The 17,193-nt window shown below is 41.4% G+C and overlaps 1 protein-coding gene across 1 annotated transcript in view; it reads left to right on the forward strand.

The window, feature by feature from the left end:
• The window catches only part of USP13 (ubiquitin specific peptidase 13), a 117,290-nt gene that overhangs the window by 33,914 nt on the left and 66,183 nt on the right, over nucleotides 1-17,193 (forward strand). Inside the window, exons 4-6 of the mRNA XM_065876127.1 lie at nucleotides 5,828-5,949; nucleotides 11,092-11,234; nucleotides 12,960-13,144. Coding sequence (XP_065732199.1) covers nucleotides 5,828-5,949; nucleotides 11,092-11,234; nucleotides 12,960-13,144 — 450 coding nt within the window. The remainder of the gene's footprint in view (nucleotides 1-5,827; nucleotides 5,950-11,091; nucleotides 11,235-12,959; nucleotides 13,145-17,193) is intronic.

Consider the following 17,193-nt stretch of genomic DNA (forward strand, 5'->3'; position numbering starts at 1 on the left):
TTAACTGAATAAAGTGTGTTACTAAGGAAGAAAGGAAGAATGAATACTGGGAGGCAGCTAGTAGCCTCTGCCACAGTTTCCTTCCCTAAAAGGGACATTGGGTTGTCTCTTCATGAAGAGGAGAAGAACTCTCTTGTAGCCTCTTTGTTTCTTTGACTACAAAGTACCTTTTCATTGCTATTGAAATGTAGTTATGATGACCCTTTATCCCCTTCACAAAACACATGCAGATGACTAATGCTTTTTCCTGGATAGAAGCTTTTTATCCCCTTTTACTTAATGACTTTGTGACTAATTCCTTTCCATTGGTTCAACAGTGATATTGAAACCATTGAATCATTTAGTTATGACCTTCAGTATTGATTTTATAAGGGAAACTGAGGCCATTAGCTGGTGCTGAATTGCTTACTCAAGTCTCCTGAGCCTCATTCTACCCCTGCATTCAAGGCACTCTTCCTCCTGATTACCTTGATAGTCATCTACGTGAAACCCCAGTTAAGGGATTCTTCCCTCAGGTCTAACTTTTGCTGGTAATGTTTTTTAGAATCAACAATGACAATTCTTGGTAATTTTTGAATCATAGAAATTTTATGCTTCTTTTAGGATTTAGGATTTTAAAAGTATTCTTTGAATACATAGCACATGGACAAAGCTTAAAATTGAAAAATTATAAGAGCTTCCATAATGAAAAGTAAGTGTTTTTCTCTCCCTTCCCTGTCTCCCAGCCGCTTAGTTACTCTGCCCAGAGACAAATAATATTTTCTGCTTGTACATCCTTATATATGTTGCGTGTTCTTCCAGCAATAGTCTAGACATATACCATGCTTTTAGACGTTTTTCCTATAGGCCATGGGGAGCCATTAACACTTTGGTTCCCAAAACTGTGTCCTGAGGCACTCCGGGTTGCCTCAACTAACTCACCGGTAACTCACAGGATATTTTAACTCTTCAAGGGAACACAGTAATGCTTGAACATTGCATGAGAGATTAGCTTGATGTAGTCTCGCTACTAGAGTATCCTATACTCCTTTCAGTGACTTCATCTCTTTGTGAAGCTATTTTTTTTAGTGGTTTCTGTGGTAAAAGGCAAGTACTATGTGAAAATAAATGTGGAATGGGAAATAAGGGAGGCAGCGTCTAGTCTGATTCAAAGAGAAGTTCTGCAGTGCCTCACAGTTATACACGTCCCCTTGTAAGGAATTACAGTTATTTAAGAGTGAAATAAAACATTCATTTCCTTTCAATTTATGTGTATTATCTTTTCAAATGGTTCCTAACTTATTAGAACATAAATACGTAATAGGTTGTTTGGACCAAACTACTAAATAAAAAGAACTATCAGGCATTTCTTTTGGTTTAGGGCCAATTCTTGGTATTGTGCAAGAATTGCTGGGATGCTAAAGGGTGCTGTGAACTGGGAAAGTGTGGGTAGCTCTGCAATAATGTTTTTAAGCTAGAAGGGGACACTATTAGGCTGTCTTTGACAAAGATAATTTACAGCGATATGAAAGATTGTGAATTTTGGGAGTAGGCTGATAGAAAAGTTACTGTTTTATGAGATGGAAGGAGAGAAGGGGGGATGGAAGGGAGTCCGGGACCTTCAAAGAAATACCCCAGGACTTGTGATGTGATTCTGGCCTAATCTCATATATTCTATACATTAAAGCTACAAATGTGTGTAGTTGTGTAAAGACCTGCTAATAAATTTAATTAAAAATACCATATCTTTGGTATGTCATAAAAGTGTTAAATGTAAATTGATGACTAATAAGGACCTGCTGTATAAAAAAATAAATAAAATAAAATTCAAAAAAAAAGTGTTAAATGTTCACATTTTTATTGACTCCCCTACCGGCCCCCCCAACTTTCGCAGACAGGAGTAAATGAGTCAGTTCTTCCATGTCTGAAGACTGGGATGTCAAAGAGCTACTGCTAAACCTCAGAGAGCTTACATTCCACATTTTTGTCTTTAGCCTTGGCATTTATACTTGATGAAGAACAGGTTGAAAACAGAACAACTGTGGAAAGTTCCAGGAATGGGCCTGTTCAGAAAACTCATCTTCGCCTATAATGACCAGAAGTTTCAAGTAAACGCTATTTTGCTGTTTCCATCCGAAGTAGGTCATTAAGAACAGGGTCTGTGCTCAAGGAGCTGCCTCTATACCTTCTTGTGAGGGCGAGCGGTTGGTCAGATTTCACGGCACTGGTGCAGCAGACTGCTCACCTCCAGCACACGAATTAACACCAATACAGTCAGGCCGAGAGCCCTCTGAGCCGGGCTTCACTGCCCTGGTTTGATTTAGGGATCCTGTCCTCCGCTGTGCTGCTTCATAGTTACTTCTTGGAATGGCTGTGGTCCCAGCCACTTCTCTCAAGTATCTGAGCAGATCAGTAAGTAGAGTTAAAGAAGAGGTATTAAAAAAAATTTTTTTTTTATCTTTGAAAAAGATCCCATCCAGGTATTGCCAGTTAATAGTCCCCGTGGAAAGTAGCTGCTGGGAGAGGTTGGGGGGTTCTCGTTCTGCTGGTCCCTAGGCTATGGTTACTCTGTAGTTTTCTCAACTAGATGTTTTGGGATGGTGAGACTCTAATTAGAGAAATTTGGAAATTGTAGATTTACATTTAGGATTGTGGGGTCATATATATGCAGGAGAAACCTTAGCTTTGTCCCTTAGATTCAGAGTGTAGGTTACCTCTGCTGACTTTTCCCTAAATTGGATTAAGGTTTTTGGGAAAGATCATGGTCCCCTTCCATCCCAGTGAATTAAGAATAAAAATAAAAGGAAACTATAAGTGTAAGGAAGCCCAAGAAAGCTCTGCCTTTTTGCATGACAGTAAAGTCTTGCTTTTTTAAACACACATCAGTTACCAATTAAAAAAAACCAAAACCTGTAACAGCCCTTTGGGTACTCTTGCTTTGCTGTTGTCCTTAAACACGCTGGTATTCTTAACTTCCTAAAGTCTCCTTTCCCAGATGTTTACTGAGTGTGTGGTGTGTGCTGGACATTGTGCGGGGTCTAGGGATTTAGAAGGTGAATAATACCCACTTCCTGCGCTTAGAGCTTACAGTCTAGAAGCATTTGAAGTTCATATCTTCTCCACACTCAGATCACATAGAAGATCCCCCATGATATCCTGGTCCTCCTGAAACTGACCTCAGGATTGCTTTGGAGCTGGGCAACCAAAGGGAAGGGAGGTCACTTGTGCTTTTGTTAGTTGTCAGGAGCGTAGAGAAGAGATGACAGTGATGGCGAGGGTGATGGCAGCTATCTGTGGAGCCCCTAACACCTACCAGATCTTAACTAGACCTTAAAACCTTATCTTCTTTAATCCTCTCAACAATCTTAGGGGGTAGATAATATTATCTATAGCCTACTTATGAGGAAAATGAACTTGGAAAGAACTTGCCCAGGCTTCCGTAGCTGGTCAATGTCAGGGTGGGATTTTTTTTTTGGCCTTAGTTTATCATTGTTTTTGGCCAGGTAAGTTTTTTTTTTTTTTTTTTTTTTTTTGCGGTACGCGGGCCTCTCACTGTTGTGGCCTCTCCCGTTGCGGAGCACAGGCTCCGGACACGCAGGCTCAGCGGCCATGGCTTACGGGCCCAGCCGCTCCACGGCATGTGGGATCTTCCCGGACCGGGGCGCGAACCCGTGTCCCCTGCATCGGCAGGCGGACTCTCAACCACTGTGCCACCAGGGAAGCCCTGGCCAGGTAAGATTTGAATTAGCATTAAGTGCAGATGTTTTCTCTGGAAAAAAGACATTTAGATAATGTGTTATATGAGCTGACTGTGTACACAAAGCCAAACGATTTATACTTTGGTTACTTAAAATCATTATACACAGTATAATAAAGAAAAATTTAAGAATAAAGTTCATCCATTCATTCTTTTCTTTTTTTTTTGGGCCGTGCTCTGCTGCTTGTGGGATCTTAGTTCCCTGACTAGGGATTGAACCCGCGCCCTTGGCAGTGAAAGCGTGGAGTCCTAACCATTGGACTGCCACGGAATTCCCCATTCATTATTTTCATTTGTTCAGATTTCCGTCGAATTTTTGTCTATGAACATTACTACAAAGTTGTCTTTTCAGTGAAGGTGAATTTTGTATTTTTAGCATTAACATGGCATAAACATTTCCATGTTTCTACATAGTCTAAAAAAATATCATTTAAGTAATATTCTAGTGGGTTCAACACCATTCCTTTTTTTTTTTTTTTTTTTAAATATTTGGCTGCGCCGGGTCTTAGTTGCGGCATGCAGGGTTTTTAGTTGTGGCATTCAAACTCTTGGTTGTGGCATGTGTGATCTAGTTCCCTGACCAGGGATCAAACCTGGGCCTCCTGCATTGGGAGTGTGGAGTCTTAGACACTGGACCACCAGGGAAGTCCCAACATCATTCTCATTGAACACTTAGGTTATAATTTTTTTTAATTACGTGTATTGGGGCATTCAGATTTTTATAACATAGAATGTCTGTCTTTGAGTCGTTTTCTTTAAATAAATGCCTTTCGTTACTTCTTAAACTCTTAGACTCTTCTTTAACATTGCTTTTTGTCAAAATAACCTCTTACGGCTATCTAACAATGTTGTTTATTTTGGCATTTCTGATTCTTATTATTTAGAGTCCTTTATCAAAATGTGTAGACTGCATTTTAGCTGTATCTCATTTTCCACTTAAAACTGCTCTCCCTTTGAGAATTTAAGAGCAGAACTGTACATAAAAAGATTCCAGGTTGAGGCATACAACAAGGTAGTAACAGAATCTAGATCCTTTGGTTCTCAGCTGGCTGCTTCATCTAGTAAAATAACTTTCTCCTGTTTATAGAGCCCATATTCGTGTGCCTGTTTGTGTGTGGGTTTGTGTGTGTGTGTGTGTGAGAGAATAGAAGATGGCTCGAGAGCTGTTTGTCACCATAGTTCCAAATGTCTAAATATACAAACATGATCTGGGATTCTGGTATCCATGTGAATGCAAGGCTGAAATGTCCATGTAAATATTGTGACAGGACATTTCCTTGAACCTTTGCCTAACCTTTCCCAGAGATGAGCCAAGTAAAGAGGTGATGACTTGATAGATAACAGGCCAGACTTTCTTATTGAAAATTCTCCACCGCCTGAGGACAACAGGACCACTTATATTATGGGGTTTCCCCCTCTGGCTTACTAGGCAGTATTTCCACAACTCTTAGCAGGGAGGGAGGGGATGGGGGAGATAGAGACAGAAGGAGGGACATTGAGATTTTATTTTAAAATAATTGTTACCATTTATTAACAACCTGTTATGTGCCAGGTCTCTTATTTACAATTTCTTATTTATTCTCCATATAAACTGTGTGAGATAAGTGTTATCTCCATTCTACAAATGAGGCCTGTGACTTGCCCAAAGAAACATTAAACTTCGGACCCGGAGTTGAACCTAGGTTTATCTATTCTCAAACCCGTGTACTTTCTTCTGTTGTGTTGTAAGAAACATTCCAACCCATTCTTGTGAAATCAGGAGTCAGGTACCCGACAAATCATAATGACCAGGCTATTCCTTTAAACATCTCTAAGAATTGAACATCTAGCACAAATGTCTATTTTAACTGTAAAGCTTTATGATATGACTTAGTCTTCTTTATACATCTGTCCCTTGAAGATAAGTGTGTATAACTTAGGAAGGATGGAAAGGCCTCCTCTTCCTGGCTTGGGGCAGATGGATGGCAGAATTGTAAATGCTGCGCCCTTGGTTTGTCAGCCCTGTGGATATCTGGCTTTCCCAGTGAGTGCTGCCTTGGTGTGGAATATTCTTTCTTCACTTCTTGTTCTTTGTTTTTGTTTTCTCCTCAGATCTAGATACTGATGACGATTTAAATAGCGACGATTTTGAATATGAAGATGAAGCCAAACTTGTTATATTCCCAGACCACTATGAAATAGCACTACCAAATATTGAGGAGTTACCAGCCCTGGTCAGTGAGTGTGCACGGCTGCTAGCTAGATGCGCGTGACTCTCTGTGTCAGGTGTGTGTGCGTGTGCAGTGTGTGTGCGCTGGGCGGTGGGGAGGGCGGGGTGAATGAGAGAGGAGGGGAGGAAGGAGTAGGAACAGAAGCAGATCGCTTCTCCTCCGTGAAGAGGGCCTCGCAGGTTCCCTTTCAGTGACACTGGGCCGTATACCCTCCGCTGCCTGTTACTTCCAGGGCTGCTTGGGCTTCACTGCTCACTGGCCGGCCTGCTCCAGGTGGGCTGGCTTCTTCCCACCTGTGAATCACAGTCTGGTGCTTAGATTTTCAAATTGTGCCCCCCGAGATGTGCAGGGACTGCTGGAGAGGGGTTGCCTTCTGATCAGGGGCGCCTAAAATTTTTATCTCTTCTGCATCTTGGCCTTCCATGTAAAATTTTGTTTGGGAAACATAAAAGAATTCCACCGAGAAACAGCAGCAACATGATTATGAAAATAACCCAATATTTACAAATCACAGGTCTCCAGGAGCTCTGTGATAATGTGTTCCTTTGAGGATGAAGACTGCTTTCTAGGTTTTAGAATTTAGTTTTAGTGGTGAGTTCTTTTCCCTTTCCTTCCCTTCTTTTTTGTGGAGCAACTTTTATCTTCCTGAACAACTTAAAGCTGGTGGCGGTGGTGTAAGGGAGTCAGGCTCCGTTTTACTTTGATTCTCGATACCTGTGGGGACCCAGACCATTTTCCTGCTCTTCCCTCATTTCCTGTATTGTCTCCGCTGCTCCATCCGTTCCTATGTTCCCTTTCCTTTCTTTTCCTCTTTTCTACTCAGTTGCATCCTGACTTCACAGAGCCTGGCTGCAGATAGCAGAGTTAGACATTCCAGTTAATTTTTTCCCCTCCTCAAGCTTTGCTAGAACCAAAGCCAGGTCTTTAGGTCCCTGATTCTTTCAGATGCTGTGTGCCTCTGTCTACAGTCCCCTGCTCATGTGCCCCTGCCAAGAGGGGACGTTTGTGCTTGGGATTCCCATGTCATTAGGGACCAGGTTGCCACCATTCAGCCTCTTTTGCCTCTGATCTACTTTATACCTAAACATAAGACCATAGAAATGAAAAATTTGTGTATTAAGCTATCGTAGTTCTTTCCTCTAATTATTTGATATAGCATATCTTTTTTAGTACCAAATGCATACGTTTTAGCAATGTGTACAGAATTAAATTACCTCTGCTTTCTCCAGTTCCCTGTGTCACTCATGTGGCTGTGATCAAGGACAAAATATATGATGGACAAAATGGTCTTACCCCATGCCATTACTTGATATTATATACTAAAGCTTATATCTGTATACAACTGACAGTCTCACTGCCCTTGTTTAATATAACTCTTGAGCCTGCTGTCAAAAAAGAAGAAGCACATTGTGAATGACTGTCATGAGAAATGATTTTTCTCTTACTCCCTTATGAAGAAAAGGTCGTTATGTGAGAAAAGTTAATGAGAGCCTTTAAGTACTTTTCATTATTCTTATATTTAGAATATAATCCTAAGTGTGAACACTTTTATAGAAAAGTGAAGTGTCATAGAAATCCATATCCAGCAATATATATTATAATTTTTAATACAGAGTCTTTTAGAATTAAGAAATACTTTAAGAATTAAAAAAAGAGAATTGTTTGGAAGTTGAGGCGGGGAGATAGAAGGAAAAGCCTGATTTATCTGATGGTAACTGGTAAGATTTATCTATATAAAAGATGCTAGTTACTATAATTTCTTTTCATGCTTTTGCTACATTTTTGGTGTTTGATAATTCTTTTTCAGCTTTTAAATAACAAAAATTATTGAACTCACCCAACCAGGTGACTCTTCGTCGTCTCTTGAGTTTCTCAGCACAAAAAAAAGAAATCAGTTTCAAATAGGTACTCTGTAGATTCTACCAGAAAGTTAAACTACCTCTTAGTGTTACAGGGGTCACAGAGACATAGTGTTTGGGACTCAGTAGGGATCTTAGAGCCTGAAATCTAATGCCTCATTTTAGAGTCAGGAACTCAAGCCTTGGTGTGCTTGTAATTGGTTAGCAACTAGCTCCCTGGGGGCAAAGCCCTGCATTGTAATGTTTGCTGATTTCCATGGTGTAAATACTCCCATTTCAGGCTAACATGTCACCTAATGCAGTGGTGGGAAGAGATGTGTAGTAGGACATCCTCACATAGAGTTATCACCGTTTGCGTAACGTGGATGTAAGTGACCTCAAGAGCAAATAGATTAGTTATTAAGATAGAGTAACACAACTAGGGAGTGAAGAGTTTTGAATATTTGTTACCTTTTAAAAATATACTTAATTGTGAGCTAATAGAATTTAATTTTTAATAATGGCTGTGTTTAACAACCCTCTTGCAAAATTTCTTAAAATTTAACAAGTCTGTAAGCCAGTTTGAGCCAATTCCACAACACCCCTGTACTTGAGATAATTCACAGTATAATTATAGGATAATGGATCCTGACCTTCATCTATGATCAATAAAAAGGGCCTCTAAGTGATTTTAGATGGTATTCTGAAAACACTAGGTCAGTGTTTTATAACGTCCTAGATGATTAAGGAAATTTTGTTGAGTGTCACCAGGAAGGATATTCAAAGAAAAGAGAGAATATTATATTCTTATTATTATCACTGTGCATTGCAAACTAGAACACTTAAAAAAGACCTAATAGGGTGGAGAAGATTCAGAGGAGGACAGGGAAGGGATCGAGGTAGTCAGTGAAACAACAAAGAGGTTGTAACAGACCAGACTGAAGAGATTAGGATGTGTAGCCAGAAGTGCTAAGGCAGCATGGCCCAAACCCATAAAATCAGGAAGGGGCCCATGGTGAACTCAGCCTTGTTTTCTAGGGGCATTACTGGAAGGGCATGGGAGATGAATTTTGATAATTGAAAGGAAAGGCTACTTATATAACATTTCTTGTGGGAGATGAATGGGAATATTTTTAAAAAGGTTTAGAGAAGGGTAAGATAGGGGAAGGGGGAATTAAGAGGTACAAACTACTAGGTATACAATAAATAAAATACAAGGATATAATGTACAGCACAGAGAATATAACCAATATTTTATAATAACTCTAAATGGAGTATAAGCTATAAAAATATCAGATTACTGTGTTGTATACCTGAAACTAATATAACTTTGTAAATCAAGTAAAAAACTTCTATCAAATAAACACCTCCCCCCCCCAAAAAAAAGAGGTTTAAATATATTTATGAATGCCTGATTGCCTGATCTGTAATGGAGTATAAGCTTTTTGAGGGCAGGGACCTTTTCCTTTTCCTTTTCCTGACTGTGGGTAGCCCAGTGTAGTCAATTGGTAGTGTTTAGTATAACCTTGGAGAGTTTTAAGCTGGAGGAGGATGGGATCTAATGTTCACAGCAGATCACTGGCTACTAGGCAGAGAAGAGGAAGCAAGAGTGGGAGAAAGGAGATGGTAAGGAGGCTGCTGTGTGGCCATTCAGGTGAGCTGGGACGATGGCTGAACAAGGATGGGTATGGCCGAAATCAAGAAGAAGTAGACTGCAAATAGATTTTGGATGTAGGACTGATAGGAATTGCTCAGGGCCTGGGTGGGGGTGGGAGTGGGATGGCAGCTGAGGGAACTTCCTCCATTGTCTCTATTTTTCTTTTTTCCTTGTAGCTTATTTTATTTTATTGGAGTACAGTTGCTTTACAATGTTCTGTTAGTTTCTGCTGTACAGCAAAGTGAATCAGTTATACGTGTATATATATCCACTCTTTTTTAGATTTCCTTCCCATTTAGGTCACCACAGAGCATGTCTCTTAATCCATTCTGGGGTCCGTTGTCAGTGCTACCCAGAGGAAAATGTTCTGTATGAAGGTCAGCTAACTGTACAGGATGCTAGTGATGTAGAATACAGATTTTTGTTAAAAATTGTTTTTCAGACAATTCAATGGCTTTTATTATATTCAGAGTTGGGCATCCATCACAACTATCTCATTTCTCTCTAGTCTCTGGCAATCACTAATGTACTTTGTGTCTCTGTGGATTTGCCTATTCTGGACATTCCATACAAAAGGAATCATACAATACATGGTTCTTTGTGTGTGGCTTTGTTTTTACTTAGCATATATTTTCAAGATCCATCCATGTTGTAGCATGTATCACTACTTCATTCCTTTTTATTGCTGAATAACATTTCATTGTATCAAAATACAATACTTTATCCATTTATCATTAATGGGCATTTGGGTCATTTATATGCTTCTATGAACATTGATGTATAAGTTTTTGCGTGGATACGTATTTCTATTTATCTTGGGTGTATACCTAGGATTGGGATTGCTGGGTCATATGGTAACTCTGCTTCACCATTTGAGGACCTGCCAAATTATTTTCCTAAGTGGCTGCACCATTTTACATTCTCATCAGAATATGTTTTTAAAGAGAGTTAGAAATAGCTTATAGCATTAAGCAAGTAGTGAATGTGGCGAGAGGCATATATCCAGAATCAGTGGGGTTTGGGAGAAAGCAGAGAGTCCGCCCTCCCCCGTAGTCAGTCGGTGCCAAGCCAGACATCACAGATTTGCTCATGATGTGGGCTGATCTGACACAGAGACATCCAGGCATGTCCCCATCCAGTGTCACATTTGCACTAGCTTAAGAAATGGAGCCATGCCGCTTGCATTTCATTCAGGTGCCCTTGACCACATATCATTGTGTGATGAGTTGAGGATACTGGTTGTCTGGGTGTATACTTGTTAAGAGTAAAACACACCACTTGGGTAAATCCTAGGCATACCTGTTGCTAATTTCACCCTTGTAAATTGTTCACCTTATACTTTTCACTCCACTTGCTAAGAGGTAGCAATTGTTAAATCTGACTCTTATGCTTGGGTTTACAAACTGGATTTGGTTCTTTGCTATCTTGTGTTATTGTTACTATTGCAAACTCCAGTCCAGGATAAAACCTAGCTGGACCCAGGGAGAATGTGCTGGAGTCAGGAAACTAGCATCTTGCTCTTGTGGTAACTGAGCTATTTGAATTTTCTTGAATTAAGCTGTATTTATTAATAAACTTTAAAATTCATTTTATAGAAGTTGCTGTTCTCTCAAGCTGTTTTAATATATCACATCTGTATTTGTCTTACAGGTAACAATTGCTTGTGATGCAGTTCTCAGCTCAAAATCTCCATACAGAAAGCAGGACCCAGATACGTGGGAAAATGAGTTACCAGTGTCCAAATATGCAAATAACCTCACCCAGTTAGACAACGGAGTCAGAATTCCTCCAAGGTGAGGGTCAGACAGCAAAATGGAACTTTCCCCCCCAAAACGGGCCAAAGGAATATTTATATTTCTACCTCTTCACTGAATTAGCAATTATATATTTTCTTATCAGATGCCTTTTATTAAAAATAAGCTTGAAAAAAAAAGATAAGCTTGGGACTTCCCTGGTGACACAGTGGTTAAGAATCCGCCTGCCAACGCAGGGGTCACAGGTTTGAGCCCTGGTCCGGGAAGATCCCACATGCCGCGGAGCAGCTAAGTACGTGCGCCACAGCTACGGTGTGTGTGCTCTAGAGCCCTCGAGCCACAACTACTGAAGCCCATGTGCCTAGAGCCCGTGCTCCGCAACAAGAGAAGCCACCGCGATGAGAAGCCCACGCACCGCAACGAAGAGTAGCCCCTGCTTGCTGCAACTAGAGGAAGCCTGCACATAGCAGTGAAGACCTAACACAGCCAAAATTAATTAATTATTTTAAAAATTAATTAATTAAAAAAAAGCTCAAAACTTCTCTCTAGAATTATCTCTACCTTTGTAGTAGATGCTGACCATGGCCAGCCCCTGCCCTGGAGCCCATCCCCACCCTAAGGTCTCCGGTTGTGATCACCTGCAGCTCCTCGTTTGAGGGCTTTCTCTGCCTGCCCGAGCCAGGTAGGCCAGTGCATTGGACAGTCAGAAACGCTGCAGAGCCGTGCTCCCTCCTGTGCTCCTGGAACAGCCTTCAGCCAGTGACTGTGGAGTGGAGGGATGAACACCCTAGATCCCTACACTCAGGTGGGGTAACTGTCTCCTGGAGTTCCCCAGCTGGACTGAGCCCCAGTGGCCCATGGGGTCATCTGCTTGTTCACAGTCCCTGCACTGGCTTCCTGCCCTTTCAGTCTCTCTTCCCTCACTCACCTAGGGTGCTTCCTGGGATCGCCTCCCAAATGAGCTGTTTGCATTCAAATCTTTGTCTCAGAGTCTGCTTCTGGGGCACCCAACTTACAAAGACGGACAATAGTCTTTGGTTGTCACATTTTGGCTGGAATGCTCTTTAGGCTCCTTTTGCACCTCCTGTAATCAGATGCCAGTGTGTTTCCAGAGGCAGGTGCTGGAGGGAAAGAGCAGGTAGATTAGGAATGTGTCCCTTCTGGTTGAACCCTGACTGTACTGCATTCCTGTTCTGTGTGGTCTTAGGGAAGGCATGGTTCCTCGGGCCTTTTTCTCCCTTTGATAGTGGGGATGGTAATAATGCTGAAGAGTATATATTAGAATTAAATGATAATACTTCTGTAAAGCCCCTGGCACATACCTGACATTCGACCTTCAGTTAAATTGTTTTCCTTTCTAGTAGAGTTTTGTTTAAACCAGTCTTAGTGCTTGTGGCTAATGCTTTGGAACTTCAGATGTTTATACACGTGGGATCTTTAATGTTTTAAGCTTACTCGGGCTCCACAGTCTCTCATGTAAGGAATTTTAAGGAAATGACCTTTCCTCCTACCCTCAGGTTCTGTGTCTTTTCTAAAGTAAAAGAAACATCTCGAAGGAGCTGGGAGGAGCTGGCCCCCATTGGGGAGGCAGGCAGGTTACTGAGTGGCCCTGCTGCTCTGGAATGGATCTCTGTTAGTCCGCTGACGGTCTCCTGTGACTGCCCCAACTGCCCCCAGCTTGAGACACTCCATTTTCTTAGATGTTAGTTTTCTAATCACGCCTTGTACTCTGGCTGTGCTAACTGCTGTCTGATGATTTCACAGTGGTTGGAAGTGTGCCAGGTGTGACCTGCGAGAAAACCTCTGGTTGAATCTGACCGACGGCTCTGTGCTGTGTGGGAAATGGTTCTTTGACAGCTCCGGGGGCAACGGGCATGCACTGGAGCATTACAGAGACCTGGGCTACCCTCTAGCTGTGAAACTGGGAACCATCACTCCTGACGGGGCAGGTGAGTGTGCTTTTACCAACTTGGGAACTTACAGTGGCTCCCTCTTAGATTTAACCAGTGCCTTAATCTCTGGGGTTGGAGGGCATAAGCTCTGGACTCAGCCCAGGGTCGAATCCTCATTCTGCCTCTTGTTAGCTGTGAGATCTTGGGTGAGTTTTCAGATCCTTCTAAGCCTCAGGTTCCTCATCTTGAGGATAATCACAGTACCTCCCTCATAGGTATGTTAAGATGCATAAGCATTTAGCCCAGTGCACACCGTAAGGTCATGATAAAAGTTTGCTGCTTTTGTTAGTATTTCTCTGAATATCTCTTGGCTAAGAGGACAGAAGCAGGAACCCGGACTTGTGAAGTGAATGTGCATAATAAAACCCACCATTAGAATAGTAGGGGGAAGGCCTAGAATTCATTATGGGGATTAGTATCATTTTAGGTACAAATGGATTCATTATGGAGAAGGTGGGTTTTAAAGATACTGTGTGTTCAGAACCCCTGACATCAGCAGGCAGTGACGGTGTCCAGTGCAGGAAAGGGTTAGAAGTGGTTCCTGCTTGTACTGTCAGCTTCAGAACTGGTCTTCTTCGCGCTCTCACACTGTACGTTAGCTTTTGGCTATGTTTGTACAGTTAATTCCTTCTATCACTTGGTGAGGGAAAAGAGAAGTTACATCAGGGTTAATAATGAGAAACTTAAATACTGAGCAGTGGCCATAAGAACCCATCATCTCAGCATCACTGAAAACACTTATGAAGCACAGACCTGCACTCACACCCAGGTCAGTTTCTCCATCTGTCCAGGTTTTAATCTTTATTTCTTCTTTACTTTAAGGTAAGATGATTTTTTTAGGAAAAATATAAAGACATTTGGTTTTTCTTCTCTGCTATCTTTCTCTGACTGAATTAGCCAGCCTCAAAGTTAATTAGTGAGGATGATGTTTTCACTGAATGTGGTACACTCTTTGTCAGCCATGCCCTCTCCATCAAACTGGTTTCATTTATCTGTTTTATAATTGAGGGCTGGCAGTTACGTCATGTCTAGATTCTTTTGATTCACCTTTTGGGTAAACTTCCAAAGTTTAGTGGACTTCTTTTAACTCATTAGAGAAAAGTAGCTGCAAGAGCCTCAGGTGCTGGTGCCAGACATTTCCCCCTCAAATAAATAAATCGCTACACAAGCCAGGTTGAATCCTAAGCCTTCCAGGATCTGAAGAGGAAATTCAGGACATGCAGTTGGATTCAGGGTTACAGCAAAGTGCTTACAGGTCATTGCTCTGTTGAAGAACTGCTGTATATGGTAACCATCATTGTTCTTGTAGGGCCTATAGAGAGAAAGAAGAGTTTGTAATGTAGGCATTCTGTTGGGTACAATTGCAAGGGGAGGATAATTCAGATGTTTCTACTTTTAGTGCTATCTTATGCAGAGCCTTTTTTTTTTTTTTTTTGTGGTACGTGGGTCTCTCACTGTTGTGGCCTCTCCCGTTGCGGAGCACAGGCTCCGGATGCGCAGGCTCAGCGGCCATGGCTCACGGGCCCAGCTGTTCCGCGGCATGTGGGGTCTTCCCGGACCGGGGCACGAACCCGTGTCCCCTGCATCGGCAGGCGGACTCTCAACCCCTGCGCCACCAGGGAAGCCCTCCTTTTTAAAAATTGGAGTACAGTTGATTTACATACAGTGTTGTGTTACTTTCAGGTATACAGCAAAATGATTCAGTTATACATATGTATATTCTTTTTCAGAGCCGTTTCTATTATAGGTTATTACAAGATATTGAATATAGTTCCCTGTGCTATATAGTAGGTCCTTGTTGTTTATCTATTTTATATATAGTAGTGTGTATCTGTTAATCCCAAACTTCTAAATTATCCCCCTCCCTATTTTTCCTTTGGTAACCATAAGTTTGTTTTCTATGTCTATGAGTCTGTTTCTGTGTTGTAAATAAGTTCATTTGTATCATCTTTTTAGATTCCTCCTATAAGTGGTGTCATATGATATTTGTCTTTCTCTGTCTGGCTTACTTCACATAGTATGATAATCTCTAGGTCCATCCATGTTACTGCAAATGGCAATATTTTATTCTTTTTCATGGCTGAGTAATATTATGTAGTGTTTTGATAAGACCAGTTATTAGAAGTCCAGCTCTCAGAACATCCTGTTCAAGACAACAATTATTTGTATATGGGGATTTGTTCTAAAATTTTGCTTGAGCTCTGTCTTTTTCATCTTTAAGTTCCAAACAAAATCTTATGCATGTAGGCATGGATACTTTGATTAAACGAACCAGCTGGTCTATAAGTACTTAAATAATTATATTCTATTTAAATGTATGCTAGTAGTAAAGGCAAGGATTAATTCTATTCTCTATGCATATTTTTTTAAAAAAATATTTATTTATTTCTGGCTGTGTCGGGTCTTAGTTTGGCATGCGGGATCTTTCATCGTGGTGTGTGGGCTTCTCTCTAGTTGTGGTGCACGGACTCAGTAGTTCTGGTGCGTGGGCTCAGTAGTTGTGGCTCGTGGGCTCAGTAGTTGTGGTGCGCAAATTACTCTTCATGTAATTGAGAGTATTTGAATAAATACTCTTTTTTTCAACCATAGAAAGCATAAAACATTGTCAAAAGCAATGTAGAATGTGCACCTGTGATGAGGGTTCTTAAACTCGCTTAGCTGAGGCAATGTTCACTTTTTTTTTTAATGACTATTTTTTAAAAAATTATTATTTTTTATTTATTTTTTTGGCTGTGTTGGGTCTTTGTTGCTGTGCGTGGGCTTTCTCTAGTTGTGTCGAGTGGGAGCTACTCTTCGTTGCGGTATGCGGCTTCTCATTGTGGTGGCTTCTTTTGTTGCGGAGCATGGGCTCTAGGCGTGTGGGCTTCAGTAGTTGCAGTGCATGGGCTCAGTAGTTGTGGCTCATGGGCTTAGTTGCTCCGCGGCATGTGGGATCTTCCCGGACCAGGGCTTGAACCCGTGTCCCCTGCATTGGCAGGTGGATTCTTAACCACTGCTCCACCAGGGAAGCCCATGTTCACTTTTTGACAATAGATCAGGATTTGATTCCGGCTTATCTTGTGCAGAGTTGATTTTAATGCAAATAATTATTTTCAGTCTAATTATCATTACATATTAGTTTATGGGATGCATCAATTCTATTTTTATTTCTTTTAAATCTGTTTAATAGATTGCTAGTTATAGCTTATTGTTTATTTAAAAAGCCAAATAAGTTAATGAAAACATGTGTAAAGTTTCCATAAATGTCTGATGATGGGCCTTGTGGATGTTGAGGCCCAGGAGGGTAGGGTGCCCTCTGTCTGGGGGCGGGGTGGCCCTCTCCTGATGACGTTACCACTGGTGAGGGTCCATCTTCCCTACTTGCTAGACTCACTGAGGCTAATTCAACTCACAAGAGACAAAGTGTTAAAGTCGGGGTGTTTAGTTTTTAGTTTCTAGTGAGAACCACAACCACCTGTAAGTGGGATGTTTATGTCAACTCGACCAGTATGTTCCCTGCCTGTGGGAAGCTGAATTATATTTAGAATATTGCTTAGTGAACATGGAATCCAAACAGGTTGTGAACTCAGATGTTTAATGGTCGTGTGATCCAGTTGTCCTGGTTTCCTTCTCTCCAGTAAGGACATACCTGCTCAGTGAGAAACTCCTACTCATCTTGAGGTCTCAGCCTAGGATTAGTTCTTCCAGGAAGCCTTGATCCCTCCAGGCTAGGCCATTGTGGTGGCTGGGTAATAAAAGTGGGCCCCATATCGAATTCCACTCTGGGTTCCATGGGTACAGCCGCAAACAAAATAAGAAACAGATCACCATACAGGCAAACAAAAAGCTTTCCTCTGTGGGAGGAGACATTCGTTTGGCAGAGCAAGGTTGAGGTTCTTGGTGGGAAAGGAATGAAGAGGGTTGGAGGCAAGAGAAGGTGTGTTTTCTTTCATCATAGAAATTAGTTTACCTGAGAAGAATCCTCAAAGCCTTGGTGATTACAGGAGAGTCTTCCTGTAATGCCCATGGCAGCAGTGAAATTGCCTATCCCACTGGCCCCTGCACCA

Source organism: Phocoena phocoena, chromosome 4, assembly GCF_963924675.1.
Source record: "Phocoena phocoena chromosome 4, mPhoPho1.1, whole genome shotgun sequence".
NCBI lineage: Eukaryota > Metazoa > Chordata > Mammalia > Artiodactyla > Phocoenidae > Phocoena > Phocoena phocoena.